Source organism: Siphateles boraxobius, unplaced genomic scaffold (genome assembly GCF_051911475.1).
Source record: "Siphateles boraxobius isolate OS27281-9 unplaced genomic scaffold, OSU_SipBor_1 22, whole genome shotgun sequence".
NCBI classification, from domain to species: domain Eukaryota; kingdom Metazoa; phylum Chordata; class Actinopteri; order Cypriniformes; family Leuciscidae; genus Siphateles; species Siphateles boraxobius.
This window is the reverse complement of record NW_027508833.1, coordinates 38,674,976-38,690,000: the sequence shown is the minus strand read 5'-3', so window position 1 is coordinate 38,690,000 and position 15,025 is coordinate 38,674,976. Positions and strand designations below refer to the sequence as shown.

The 15,025-nt window shown below is 38.8% G+C and overlaps 1 protein-coding gene across 3 annotated transcripts in view; it reads right to left on the bottom strand.

Moving 5' to 3' along the window:
- plekhh1 (pleckstrin homology domain containing, family H (with MyTH4 domain) member 1) overlaps nt 1–14,814 on the bottom strand; it is a 61,308-nt gene extending 46,494 nt beyond the window's left edge. The window contains exons 1-2 of one of the 3 annotated variants that reach the window (XM_077240093.1): nt 14,358–14,814; nt 7,705–7,874 (exon numbers count right to left, since the gene is read on the bottom strand). In XM_077240093.1, the coding sequence (XP_077096208.1) occupies nt 7,705–7,848 (144 nt within the window). In that variant the 5' untranslated portion in view covers nt 7,849–7,874; nt 14,358–14,814. Of the gene's footprint in view, nt 1–7,704; nt 7,875–14,353 lie in introns of all 3 variants that reach the window. The other 2 variants (XM_077240096.1, XM_077240094.1) reach the window with 2 other exon arrangements.
- Between the last annotated feature and the right edge of the window lie 211 nt (nt 14,815–15,025).

Here is a 15,025-nt window from a genome sequence, read left to right as displayed (position 1 = left end):
TTATATGAAGCTGAATCTGAACGAACTCGTCTTCGAGATGAACGTGTTTTAACGCATTTTTAGTCAATAAAATGTTAACACAATAGTACATATTCGACCATTAATTTTTTGACATTATAGGGGAAGCCGAGCTCTGGAAGTCTTAAAGAAATCCCCACTGGTCAATGGTGTCGGCCCACCAAAACTATTTCGGCCAAATATTTTTAGTTGTTGGAATTTCACTTCATCACTTGTAGAAAGATGTGTTTTTTTGGCCGAACAATGAACCTACTGTAGCAGGTTCTATATGACATATTCAATGTACATACAGGTTTAAATGCGGAGTTAACATGATCTTCAACGTGATCATAGCACTAACAAAACAGCACTTCTCAACAATTCTTTGGCTCCGCCCCACACCACAATATTTTTGCTATTAATAAAGCAGCTATTCGCAGTGAGCGGACTTCACGCTTTTTTGCCTTATAATCTATAATCATAACTTTGCCTCCATTTTGCAACAAAAAAATTTCTGTCAATTACATGAGATCACAGCAATACCAAACGAGAATGATGCAATTAATTCCTAAAGGACAAAATCAAGTCCCGCCCAACATTTTTTTCTAGTTTGAGAACCTTTTTCACTCAGACATATGCCACAATAGGTAGGAAAAGACTAATGCAACTTCTGTTTCATGCCGATTTTAAGGCTAATGCTAAGACGCAACGTATCATTGTGATTAAGCAGAAGAATAAGGACTGACGGTTGACTGTATGACAGGCCACAGGTTAAACAGGTGGAGGCAGGGCAGCTGCTCAGGCATCAGACAACCAGGTATGTGACAAATTTAACAACTGTTCTCCTGCAGTTGCTATGGGTAAATGCAAAGAAGGTTTCATCCTTGGTTGAACTCCAGAACTTAACCAGTTGACTACACCGCCTCAGAATATGGAAGCAGAGAATGTGAACTATGCATTAATGACTCTGGAAATCACCAGCATAGCATTTATCATCAAGACTCTTACTAAAACATAGCCTTTTTTACAGTAAAACTGAGTTTCATCAACCTTTTTTAGTGTGTAGGACAGTTTAGTAGCTAAAATAAGTGAAAATTGTTGAAGAAACATCAAAATACTGTCTGAAAATGTAATGATTAACCATATTCAGAGGTGTCAAGTAACGAAGTACAAATACTTACCTTACTTAAGTAGAAATTTTGGTTATCTATACTTTACTGGAGTAATTCTTTTTCAGACGACTTTTTACTTCTACTCCTTACATTTTCATGCAATTATCTGTACTTTCTACTCCTTACATTTTAAAAATAGCCTCGTTACTCCTATTTCATTTCGGCATGTTTTCATTCCGGCTTGTCTTTGTTCAAAAAAAATAAAAAAAATAAACTATCCAGATAAATCCGGAGAGAGTGAATTTGATTGTGGTTGGATGAGAAGTATAAACGTACCATTCTGACACCCTATTGGTTTGTATGCGATCCATCGCACCTGCACATGAATAGTGCATCCCACATTTTTCAACATTAACATTTTAACATAACATTATGGCCATTAGAAAACATGTTTTTTGAGGAGGTGATAGTGCACTATAGGCCTCTGTGGCGCGGCCTAAGCTTTTGTCCTTAATACCATTTTTTTCCTTACATTACTTTTATACTTTAAGTAGTTTTGAAACCAGTACTTTTACACTTTTACTTGAGTAAAAAGCTTGAGTTGATACCTCAACTTCTACAGAAGTCTTTTTAAACCCTAGTATCTATACTTCTACCTGAGTAATGAATGTGAATACTTTTGACACCTCTGACCATATTAGATATAGACACCAAAAGTCTGAAACAGCCAACAGCTCAATAATTAATTTGAGAACTATGCAAGAAGATAAAGACTAATGAAGCAAGGATTGTGTTTTTATGGAGAAAGATTGAGTATGAGAGAGAGAGAGATATAGCATGAAAGCATTATTGCTATTGCAGGGTAATCCTCCTTTCTGGCAGCTCATTAGAAACAAGACAGTTCTACAGAAAGAATTAAGAACTACAGTAGGCCAAATCCCACATGAGGACCAACTTACGGAATCTTCTATATTTACTTTCTCATTTTAAATGCGAACACTTGTGGCACTCACATAAGGAAAGGATGATATCTGTGTGAAGTCAAATCAACACAATCAGAAATTAAGTAAATCTTACAACTACTGTACATCTGAGAGGCTGTGCGGTTTTAAACTAAGTTTTGGCAACAAAAAAATTGTGCATCTCATATATTCTTTTTAACACAGAAAATGTGCATAAACTATGCACAATACACATACTGGGCCACAATCATGAAACAGGAGCAGAACGAATATTTGTGTAAAACGTTCATAAAGCCATTCTGACGTAAATTTTCGGATTCAACAAAAAGTTTGTATTCTCAAAATGTTAGTTGGTACGAAATACATTTTAACCTGCTCCCTACCACATGTAAATGGCACGTAAAATATTCATAAAATGCAGCGCTTGTCACTGTCACTTTTTACCAAGCCGTCCAATCATAGTGGAGTAGGGGCGGGGCAAATACTACCATGACCAACCATCCGAGTTAATATTGCTGGTTACTGTGTTGTTATATTCAGTAATATTCTCGAAATAAAATACTAGTAACACGCCGTGGATATTCCAAATCATAGCAACCAAAGCGTTTGAGCTGGGCCTGAAAGTGCTCTCAAGCGCCACCAGCTGGCTGTTTTCAAGAGCACCAAGCATTTTTTCAGCTGGCTAAAACGCTTTGGTGGATACACGTTAATTAAATATTTTTAGTTAGGCATATGGCCTAATTGTCTCTTTTGCATTTATGCAATATACTGGAACCAAACCCAAAAAGTCAGTCCGGAAGATTACACAGCGTTTCTGGACACGTAATTTGCATAGTTGTAATTCATAGGCGGGGATTATGCTAATTGTGAATGAGAGCGCACGCACACCCTATTTACAAATGATTGGAATTTACTAATATACACACATTTAACTAACAAATCTGATGTTTACGAAGCGTTTGTGAATCCAGAGGAGAGTTTTCGAGGAGGTCTGTTTTACGTGCAAAATACTCGGAATGTACAAAAGTTTCATGAATGAGGCCCAAGATTTTGTGCAGAAATATGGCAGTGTGCTATTAGAACATAGCATATGTGCACTTACAATTTTAATCTTATTCTACTTTGGGATGAACTTTTACAACAGTAGGGCATGCGTACGTGAACAGAATGGAAAATGTATTCCCTCGCGCCAGAATGAGAGCTCACACCCTTCACACATTTCTATGTCTGCAAAGTGGGTCAATGTGTAAAACACTCCTAACACCACCCAGAGAAACAGATGAGAAGCATATGAATATTTTTTAAACCGACACCAGCAGCAAACACTCAACCCTTTCTTTTGTCCGCTCAACCCATGAGACACAGAGCCCTGATATCCAGCAAGAGGCAAAAACGGGAGATCCGGAGAGAGTGGAGGTCAGGGTGAGCGAAAGGCTGTTAGAGACGATGACCAGAGTGGGAAGAAACCTGATGGAGGACGTTTGGGAGCCGTCCAAGACTTAATGTCCCTGTGGTCAGCGTGTTTGGACAGTAAATACCCTAATGGCACCACCACAGATAGAAAAAAACAACAACACAACAACAGACCTACCACTTAGACCAAAAAGAAAAACAAAATTTATGTTGTTTTTGGACCGACTTATTAACATCAGGAAGAGCAAGTACACATGGTCTACAGACCCATCTAAAATATTGTTTATATGTTCCTCCGTGAGGGAATGTTTAATCCCCAGTGTGTTTATTGAGACAAAGTTATGCATGCAAAATGGTTAGAAGGTGTTCTGATTCTTCAGTAAACGGTTTTATGGCTGAAAAAGTTTTGAGATTGACTATAGCACAAAACCTCAAACCAGAAGTTCTGAAACACACTTTAACCAAGCATGTAAGCACAGATGCTTCTGGCTATGCTAGCTCCCTCACTCCCTCCGAAATGTGTCTGATACAATTCACAAAACAACGCAAGTATGCTTTGCATTCTCAGTGTTGCCACAAGGGCCGCTACATAAAGTTTCCTCTTTCAGTTCAACTACTATAATGGCAGTTTAAGATTGGCTATCACAAAACCCCTAATGGTAAGTTCGGAAACATACTTTAGACAAGCTCATGAATGCAGATGCTTCTAGCTACAGAAGCTCAATTTTGTATGATGATGCATTCCGAAATGTGCAATGACTGCAATTCACAACACAAAACCAACATGCTCTGCATTCTTAGGGCCAGATTTCTTAAAAAGGGCAAATTAGCGTGAGAGCGCAATCCCATAAAAGTGCCGATTGGAGTGGAAAGTTCTGCGTGTGATCTACTGACGACGCACACGTTAAAGAACACAGACGCAGCCGGATCATTTCCATTATGACCAACGCAGTCTCCCAAGAGCAGCGCAAATTAGCGTCTGGTTTAAGACAAGCTTTTTAGGAGTTAAATAATAGCGCAAATACCAGTAAATTGACTAGCGCAAACCTTAGTAAATCGCATTGTGATTCATTTAAATACTCTCCTCCTATAAATTTTGTTTCTGAAAGGGAAATTTCTACAAGTGCATGTCCAATAAGGTCAGCCGTAAAAATAACTGTATCTACGCCTTTTAAGAGTAAATATTTCACTGCATGTCTTTAGTAAATCCTGACAGTAGTATTTTAACGCCATAAGAGGGTTTGCGCTGGTGCAAGCTGTTAGTAAACCAGGCCCATAGTGTTGCCACAAGGGGCGCTACTGCAGGTGTTAGCGTAAATGTCTTCTTTTACAGTTAGTTTTGCTGTCAGGTCAGCTTCTATAATGGCGGATCAACAGTTTGAAGAGAATCTTACACATACACAGATATCCACCTAACCCACACCCCATCCCACGCCTTCGCCGCTTCGTACCCCCAGTCTGACAGGCGGGTCTGTGACCAGCGCCATAATGGCTGCAGGACCGGATGCTGCTTGCCTGGGCTGGACTACCTCCATCCCCCACTCCCCACCATGTTGCAATGTCCTGTTGTAGAGTGTACTGTTTATGTGCTAATGTTGCTGAGGTGTTTTTTCCTGTTCCCAGACTGTTCTCCTTACAGGAGCATAGTCTGGGGGTCGCCTTTTTTTTTCTCCTCACCTCTCCTCATGTCATGCTGTATTTTTTTCTCAAGTTGGCGCTGATATAGCAGCCTCGGTAACACCTTATTACCAAAGCAAATTCCTTGTATGTGCACAACACTACTTGGCAATAAAATTGATTCTGATTCTGATTCTGATTCTGATCTGATTCTGATCTTGCTAAGCAAGTTGGTTAAAATCAAAATGTTTATAGCGATCAGTTGTTGGTTGCATAAACTGCTTAGACTAGTCTTAAAAGTTATTCATCAAATTTTTCCTAACTTTAAGTCAATTACAAAAAAATTCAGAGCGGTCTAACTTGAATCCGAAAAGTAAGACTGATTACCTCTTATCTAAACTGCTAGTAGGCCAAACACAGTCTTAACATAAAGGCTAAGTTTATGCAACTGGCCCCTGAACTAGCCCCCCGGCATAGACTTGAAGGTAACTATGGGTGTTTCTCAAAACCAAGAATGCAAAGAACGGACTTGTGTTCTCGGGGAGAACGCTCTTGCTAGTTGTTCTTGGAAGAATGAACTTACAAGGTGACGAGCACACAGAAGCTGCTGACAGTTTGAGACGATGAGTCTGTGGGCCGGTTGGCTCGCTAGCTAACGTTACACCCGCTGGCGCTTATGGAGATTCTCACTTCCGAAAACGTTTGAGCACATTTTTGATTCGCCATACATTTTCGTAAAAATGCCAATATTTGAAATCTACACAGTTGATTTCTCACATGAAATGTTCTCAGAAGTGAATTTAGTGATGAAATAGCGTACGAAATTGTAGAAAAAACGACTCTGCTTCCCGCTCCTTCCTCGAATGCTGAAATGAATGCTGGGATATTTCTGCCGTCAAGTACACACAAGTTACCAACCGATGCATCCTCGGTAAAATGGGCGTGTCAAGAACACTTCCGGGATTTTTAACCGTTCTTGCCAAAATGCAAACTTGTGTATTGGGACAGTACTTGGGCCACAAAAGATGACGTTTCACAAGAACACAGATTGAGAAAGGCCCTATATCCCCCCTGGAGTACTAAGGTTTGTCATCTCCAGACTTGGGAGCCGTCATCAGACCTACGGCAGAAGGTCAGGACGTCTGACTGACATTTAAAGCAACCTATCACAGTTAATTTTGTTCCACGTCATGTTTAGGGGCATGAAAATGTAAAGTCGATGTTCCTACAATAACAAACCGGTCTGCATATAATAAATGACTCATTCAAGAACGTTGTGCAAGTTTACTGAAACAATGGCACTACAAACTTCACACACTTGTAAAAATCCAGTGTTTAGTTGATCCTGATGAGTGCTTATTGTCAACACAAATACTTTATTCTTCCATGAGGGGGTTTGGCATCAAAACAGCTCTGTTTCCATAAAAGATAAAAGAATGTGACCCACACATCTCACGGAAATGTGGTACAATTCAACCAATCAGATAACAACTTTGAAACTCCTTAAGTGTTTCCCGTTTGCGTTGCTTATGCACAACAGTCTGTGTGCGTGGCGTCTGAGGCTAAGACTACCTCCAGACTAATGAAGGTTGTTCACCCAGGCATGCCACTGGTTACCACTTTCATTTTTCACTATAAAACAGGCAAACAAAATCTCGAAGACATGAACCACAATATCATAGAACCTTTAATCTTGACAGTAAGTAACCACCCAGAACACTAAAGTTACCACATAGAAACATGCTGACAACCACTCAGAAAACCTTAACAACCACATAGCAATGCCCTGGCAACCACCCACAACACCCTAACAATGTGGCCATAGGCAAGCAACACCATTTTCTTAAAATACTGTAAAAAATACTGTTACTTGTGCTAATCTGGTCATTAATAAAGGAATGCTTCCCTTTCCCTATCACACACACACACATACAGACACACACACCTGTATATCCACTCAAGCATTCACACGAGTCATTGGTTTTTCCCTGCAGGGCCGCCTGCCAAGTTTAACAGTTAACCTTTTCTTGCAAGACAAAACACTGAGGTCAATGCAGCAAGACCAAACTGTAGATTAGGAGGGAGAGAAAAAGAGCAAAAGAGAAACCAAGCAACTTTTTTCCATTGAGACGAAGGCAAAAGATTCTTTAAAAGAAGTAAATGACAAATAGAATTAGCTAATATCACCCTTACAAAGAATTACTTTGGCGGTACAGCGATGAAACAGATGATAATGCCAGGGGGTGTTTTGAAATATATCAAGGTACTGACTGATTCCAGTGTTTAGGTAACATGGTATGTACATGGTATTTCAAAAATATCACGGTAAATATCACACATTTTCGGAAGATCTCATGAGCAATTCATAAGATGCAACCCAGCAGCATGTGCCATGTTTACTAAATTATAGAGTGATGTTTACTGTCAATGAAAGTGGCTTTGTTACAATCCAACTTGAGGGGATTGATATTTGCTTTGGCTAGATTAATTTATGCATACAAAAGCTGTGCAAAATGTACAGAAAATAAACCAATCATATGCGCAGCTGGAATGCAGTGGGCGATTTTGTAGAGCCCGTGTTACCCATAATACCCCTCTTTTACCCTCTCAGCAAGTAGGTGGCGGATATTTCCCGCTTGCAGACGAAACCTCATAAGCTGCGTCTCCAGAGCGATGCATCGCTTCTGCCAGTCCACACCGGTGTTGGGCACCGCTGCCGTGGCTATACCCTCCATGACCTCTGCCATCTGTGCCAGTGTGCCAGTCTGCCAACCTGCAGGAAACAGTGATGGAAACTTGTCAGAAAACACAATGAACTTTTACATGAACACAAGGCAAATAGAGGACAGGGTTAACAGGTTTGCCTTGAAGCTTGTAAAGGAGGAGTGGGACCTTGGACCTGGTTTGGTTTAGAGAGAGGGAAAAAATTAATTAACCACTGTGTCTACTTAAATTAGATTGTCAATTGGACAGTGCAAATAAAAAAAGACTGAAAGGACGAGATCATCATAACCAAAGCCTTAATAGTACTGACCAGAACCATGAATCTGGCAATTTTTGTCAACTTGAAAAAACAGACACAAGTTCATAAATGTCCTTGTATGAATTTCAAAATCTCAGTGATTATGAGATAACGTTGCATTTATGCGAAATGAAGTTCCATTTAGAGAGAAAATGAATAAATAAATTAAATAAATATTGATTTAACATTGAGATAATGTGTTGTGAGATACAAAGTTACAATTATGAAAATTAAAGTCACAATTTTATATATATAAAGTAATATTGTGGTATACAAAGTGTTTTTTACAAGAAATTAAGTAGCAGCAATACATTTGCAAAAAACCCAAATTACAATGAGCTGTGCTGTCGCAGTTATGAGAAATAAAGGTGCAATTCTCAAAATAAAGGCACAAATTTGAGGTACACAGTCTTCCATTCGTTATCATTTTAGTTATATTATGCCTATATTGGCATTATATATCAGCCACCGACCACCCTGCTCTCTTAGAAACTGGAATGGGCATTGGCCATTAAAAACACCATATAAGTGGACCATTACTAGTGTAACTGACAGGAACTTTACTGGAGTGTTTTTAGTGGAGTTTAATTCCACTAGAAAGTCTAATAAAAAAAGAGGCCTGAATCTTGGTGATCTAAGACTGACATTTCCCATAAGATGAGAACACACTGTTGACATCACAGCTCTGGCGGTAAACGCTCTGGGCCAAGGGTTTCTTTTCACCTCTCTTTTATTGTTTCCCTCCCTTCAAATGAGCTCACTTTTTAGTGATCACCTAGGTAACCACTGAAAAGCAACTTGAGTTGTGAGCTCATAGAGATGACACAGTTTAACAAAGGCTACCTTCTCGGTCTCTCTCTCTCTCTCTGATATACAAATGCATATATCGTTTGAAGGCCGTGTGGATGGGGTTAGTCCAGTTATGCATGTGTAGACAGTTTACCCAGCAGCCTAAGCAATCCCTACCCTATATTCAGCCACCCAAATATCCCTGTTCAAGCAATCCCTTCTTAATTACAGGCCCAGGGAGAAACAGGATCCTGGCCCACACAATGGAGTCTTTCTGCATGACAGTCCCATTACCAATATAGGGAGGGGGTCTTTCTCTCTTCCTCTGAAAAAGGGATGAAGAATGTGGCGGCTCAAAGGAGACAAGCTCTTGAATAGTGGAAAGCGCTGCTTATTTTTACCTGCACAAAAGCTAACAGGCGACCGATTTTTGTAGCTCACATTTTAAAAGTTTGTAACTTCTGTGATGTCAGCCGGTCTATTACCTTTTATTTTCTTATCAACAATTTTTATTCAAAAATACATTAGAAATGCAATTCATAAATCTAATGTCTTGAATACACATTCTCAAGTTTTGAATATCTGTATTTACATTTATTTAAACTCAAACGTGATGTTGAAAAAAATGTCCTGTTATTATACATTTTTGATTACTCTGAAATGTTACAGCTTTTTAACTTGATTACCGTTCAAAAGTTTGGGGTCGGTAAAAGTTTTTTTTTTTTTTTTAATAAGTCTCTTCTGCTCTTCAATGCTGTATTTATTTGATTAAAAATACAAAACAAATCCAGTAATGTTGTGAAATATTATTTCAATGTAAAACAGCTGTTTTCTATGTGAATATATAGTAAAGTGTAATTTATTCCTGTGATCAAAGCTGAATTTTCAGCATCATTACTCCAGTCTTCAGTGTCACATGATCCTTCAGAAATCACTATAATAGGATGATTTGATGCTCAAGAAACATTTATGATTATTATCAATGTTGAAACTAAAGATAACATCTCTAGATGGTGGGAAAATAAAACCTCAAGTCACAATGAATAACTCAATAACAATAATAATAATTTCATGTCCCAACAATAAACACAAGAAGAGGTTTTTGACAGACAACAAAGCCATCAAGGTTAACTTCTGGACAATATAAGGGCCCTGTAACAGACAAAAAGGAAATCTATCTGTGGCGTTGGAAGTGGAATGGTGAATGAGACGGACTGACACCAGAAGTCTCCAGACATTCAAACTGCAGAGCGGCACAACTGTGCCATGTCGCACTCTGCAATTAGCATGGTCGTAACTACAGCCCTACTGACAAATTACAGAAGCGGCGCACAGAGAGATTCCGCTAGCTGACCAAAACGCTATAACTCTCTGTCCCATTATGTACGGACTTGACTGAAGTCAGAACCTGAGGTTTGGGAGACGTAGCCTGCCAGAGGCAGACATGGCCATCAGAAAGAGAGGTCAAATTAAGCCAATGTTTCTGCTAGCTCAGCCCACGTACACTTGTACTGACGAATATGGCAGCAAGATGCAAATAATCCAACAGCTCATGAAGCCTGTGTGCTAATGCTGTGAGGAACGAGGCTTTTTGCACCCTTGGCTTGTTTGCCGGGGGAAGGGAGGAAAAGAGGAGGAAAAGAAGAGGGAAAGTAGGCTCTTTCCCTGTGTGCAGGACATATCCGATATCATTAGCCTCTTGGCATAATTGCCTAAGCCATATTTCAATGTTTTTATGATAATGTTTCTATTAAAATATCCCACAATCATGGTCACAACCGGGAAAGTATATAATCGTTTAGTCAAAGATGTGTAATAGCATGATTTTGATTTCAATAGCAAAAATCATGAGTTGGCAAGTTAAACGCCATGAATCCGTTTAAACTTTCTTTGTAAACTATAAATAAACTGATTAACAATAAATTTTAATCATTACAATAAATTGATTCTTGATCCGTTCAAGTCACCAGTCAAAAATGTTTACAGTCTCTTCAGTAATAAACCGCAATATTTAGGCTACCTATATATATATAAAAAAAAAATGCAGATTCAGAACATTATGAAAATAAATAGCCTATGCATTATTTGTAAAATAATAATAATAATAATAATAATTTAATTTTAAACTTCATTTTTATATTTTATGTTAACTTATTACAGTTCTTGCATTTAACATTTGATTTTCTTTTTTACTTTTACCTTTTAAATCATGGCAGTTTGGTCGGATTTAAGAAATAAAACATTTTAGAAGCCATAGCACAGCAAATAAATACTTTGATTTATTTCATATTTATTTACTCATAATTTTTATTCATTAATAATATTGACAAAATATTGATTTTTGATATTTCGCTCAGTTCTGTAGGCTTCTCAAAAGATCAAGCTGTCACAATAGCTCTCAAAGCTGTCACTGTATAGCTTTTAATGACCGAAAATAGACTGTCATCATTATCAAAACTCAATATACTCTTATGAGACACAATGAGATTATGATAGTGGAAAGAGTATGTCTTGTGAACCAAATGAAAAAGCAATGTGAAATAAATAAAACATTAGTAATGTGCATGTGGGTCATTAAAGGCCAGTTGGAAACCAGGACAGGTCTCTGGTGCATCATTCAATAAACCAGAACCTCCTCTGTTACTCCAATGAAATGAATATCATTTTGAAACTGTATTTTATGTACCCCCATGCACACACACCCCCAGATCTCGTGTACAGCTGCGGTGATGTAAGCGGTTCAATGATATCATCGCAACAGACGTGTGAAATCCGCTCTGTTGTTTATCTGGATCGTCTCTGTCAAGACCAAACTGGTTTTCCAAGGCTTTGGCATTTCATCCGAATTACTCAAATCAGCAGAAAAAAAGTGTGTCTGGGTCAGCTTGTTGTACGTGTGTGTGTGTGTGTGTGTGCGTGCACAAGTGTGTTTCTGCCATTACAATGAACACAATTTGCATGCAATCAGTGACATTTGAGTACTATTACAGCTGCATTTATATTCGAATAAAACCTTTGTGTGGCTATATGATATCATGTCTGCATGTGTGATCTTCTAAATGGAAGCTATTACAGGTTGGAGCAAGCATTGTGTGAGCTTTCCAACTCTATTCTCATGCATTGACTATATATGTTAAAAGAAAGGCCACCACACACAAATTAACAGAGTCTGACATCTTTTGTTTCAGCCTGAACCAAAGTTTCCATTTGGTGTCTGTGTAACAATTTATGGCCACCCATAACATCAGCTTTGGAGGTCTGACTAATAGAAATGCCTGCTCGACTAACTCAAAGTAGTCGTTTGTCAGAAAACAGCTAAATAAAATCCATTCCACCATGCAGACGCTTTCTGACTCCATTGTAGTTCTCTGTAGAGCTCTAATCAGTGAACTCGAGAAGGTCGGACAAGGTTGGTTCCTCCCAAGGTTTCTGGTGAGAAAAAAAAAAGATCTTAAAGCCAATAAGCTGGTATCCAAGAATGTATTGATGGTTTTATAGGGGTTTTGGGTACTTTTAAATCAGCTGGTTTGGCAAAGGGAACAATTAAACCAGCTCGAGGCCAGCTTGGCCAGGGAGATCATCTAATCCAGCTTAAAGTTGATAGTCTTTTCCTCTCTGTTGTGACGTATATTTGAGTGAGACGGCTTCTTGAAAAAGAAAAAATGTAGTGAGGGACTTGATTTGGTTAATCAGGAATTCATTGGATCATTGTTGTTTGCTTTTGCTGATGTCATGTGAGTGAAAGTTGGCCGGTAAATGCACCATTAGAGAAGCGATGTTGTTGCAAGAGGGAGGGGAAATAATTTTGATTAAATCTCATGAAGGAACATTCATTTAGTAAAATATTATGTGCATAGATAAATCATTTATAACAAATAACGCAACATTCCATAAAAAGGTTTCTGGTTTGAAAAAAAAAACATAAAAAAAACACCTTAAAGACCGCCATCTGGTCCACAAGAGTTTTGATGGCTTTAGGGGTTTGAGGTACTTTTAAATCAGCTGGTCAGGCAAGGAGACCAGTTACACCATTTTAAGGCCAAGCTGGAAAGACAGCTAAACCAGCTAAGACTAGCAAACCATGCCACTGAACCATAAATTGGACAGCCATCAATGACGCCAAAAGGCACTACTGAATATAGCTCATCACCACAGCCCACGCCTGAAGATATGTCATATTTAGGGGTGAGAACATCTGCTGCTGAATACAACACCCATTTAGTGGTGGTATAAATAGCTGGGATTACAAGAATCACTGAGTTTCTAACAGCTGTAGATGAGGCATGGAGATCTCCTGTAGCTCATCCTCAGGATTCTCTCCTCTGGTCTACAGGAAGCTTTGTATTCAGGTTAATAACAGGCTTCTGTAAACTAGCCACACTCATTATCAGCTGGAGCAGTAAATATAGCCAATGACATTCCTCCATTCTGAGGTGTAAACATCACCTACACACCGCAGTTGCCCTGAGAAAGCAATGACTGATGCAGGCTGAAGAGAAAAAGGAAAAAACGCAGCTTGCAAGACAAGTTTTAGGCATGCTTAGGTTTTACGCTTTGGTTCTACACAAATTAAGTGGCATTTGTCGTTACGAGAATGAACCCTGACATGACACTAAAGCTAGAAGATGAGGAATAGGGTCAATGACAAATAAAGATGTTTGAGATAATAAAAAGGAAATCATTTAAATCTATATGAAACATTTAATTGAATAACATATTAATTGGTAACCTTTTTGAATCCTGATTCATGGTTTTCTTTTTCTTCTACTGAACATTGAATATTCAAGTCATTATATACTACATAAATTAATAGATAGATAGAGAGAGAGAGAGAGAGAGAGAGAGAGAGAGAGAGAGAGACAGAGAGAGAGAGAGAGAGAGAGAGAGAGAGAGAGAGAGAGAGAGAGAGAGAGAGAGAGAGAGAGAGAACTAGGGTTTATTCTATAAGCATTTACTCATGACTCTTTATTGTGCAGAATTGGATGGGGTGTGTGTGAGGTCAAACTGAGATCAAACTCATTCATTATTATAATAAAAAAAAACTCAAATGCACAAATGCACATGCACTGGGAAAGACAAACAATCTTAAGAAACTTCATAATCTGTTTTATTGACAGCACGAATGTTGATGTTGCACAAACTGCATCATAACTCTTCCTTTTCTGTTTGTTCATGAAACAGCTGAACAAAACTTTACTACTAAAACACAATGATGGGACATGTAGGAACTGCTGTCGTTACTTTCGTCCAAAAATGGGCACAAAACGCACAGGTGTGTCAGACTGGAAAATGTCAACATTAACATATATGGACCACATGAACATCCAAAACGCACGCTGCAATTTGAGAGATCTAAAGCATGAAACATTAAACATGATCCACATATTTTCTAAACCGGAGTCAAACTATAGCTACTATATCCTCGTGTCCCACCGTTGAACTTACCTTGACTGTCCTTCTCTTGACCGCCCGAGGTTTTACTTGAATGTTTTCAAAGCCGGTAGATCACATCGCATCACAGCGCTGCAGTACGCCTCCAAAGTTCGTAAACGCTCTCAACAGTTTCTCCTCCAAAACTTTCATTCTCCTATAGCGCCGTCTTTTAAAGCTTTCGGTCCTGCTCTGAAATCAGCAGACGTTGCAGCGGATCTCCATTCAGTAAATTCATCCTTTATTCCTTTAAAGAGCCGAGTGCTGGGGTCAGATTACGCCGGGAGCCAAACCCCCGTCTGCTAGCCCTGACTGATTCATAAACGAATCGTTCTGTTAAGTCGGATCTTTTCAATAAATCGTTTGCACTTAGAACGATTTCATCACGATTCGGACTGAATCGGTCCGAGAGGTTCTCGAGCCAAACTGACTCATCAAACCGAGAGCCGTCTCTTTCAGACATGTTTGATTTGATGATAGCAAGAACATAGGCTAAACCTAAGATTTGACCGATTAATCTAAAATTAATGTAGGCTAGGCTAGGCCTACTTTGTAGCTAGTCGAAATGTTAATGGATAGGCTATACAAATAAAACGGCTTTCTAAAAACACATTTTTGGGTTCATTATTTTATGAAATGAATCATGCCCCGTAACAAACTGAACTGGGACATATAGAATTATT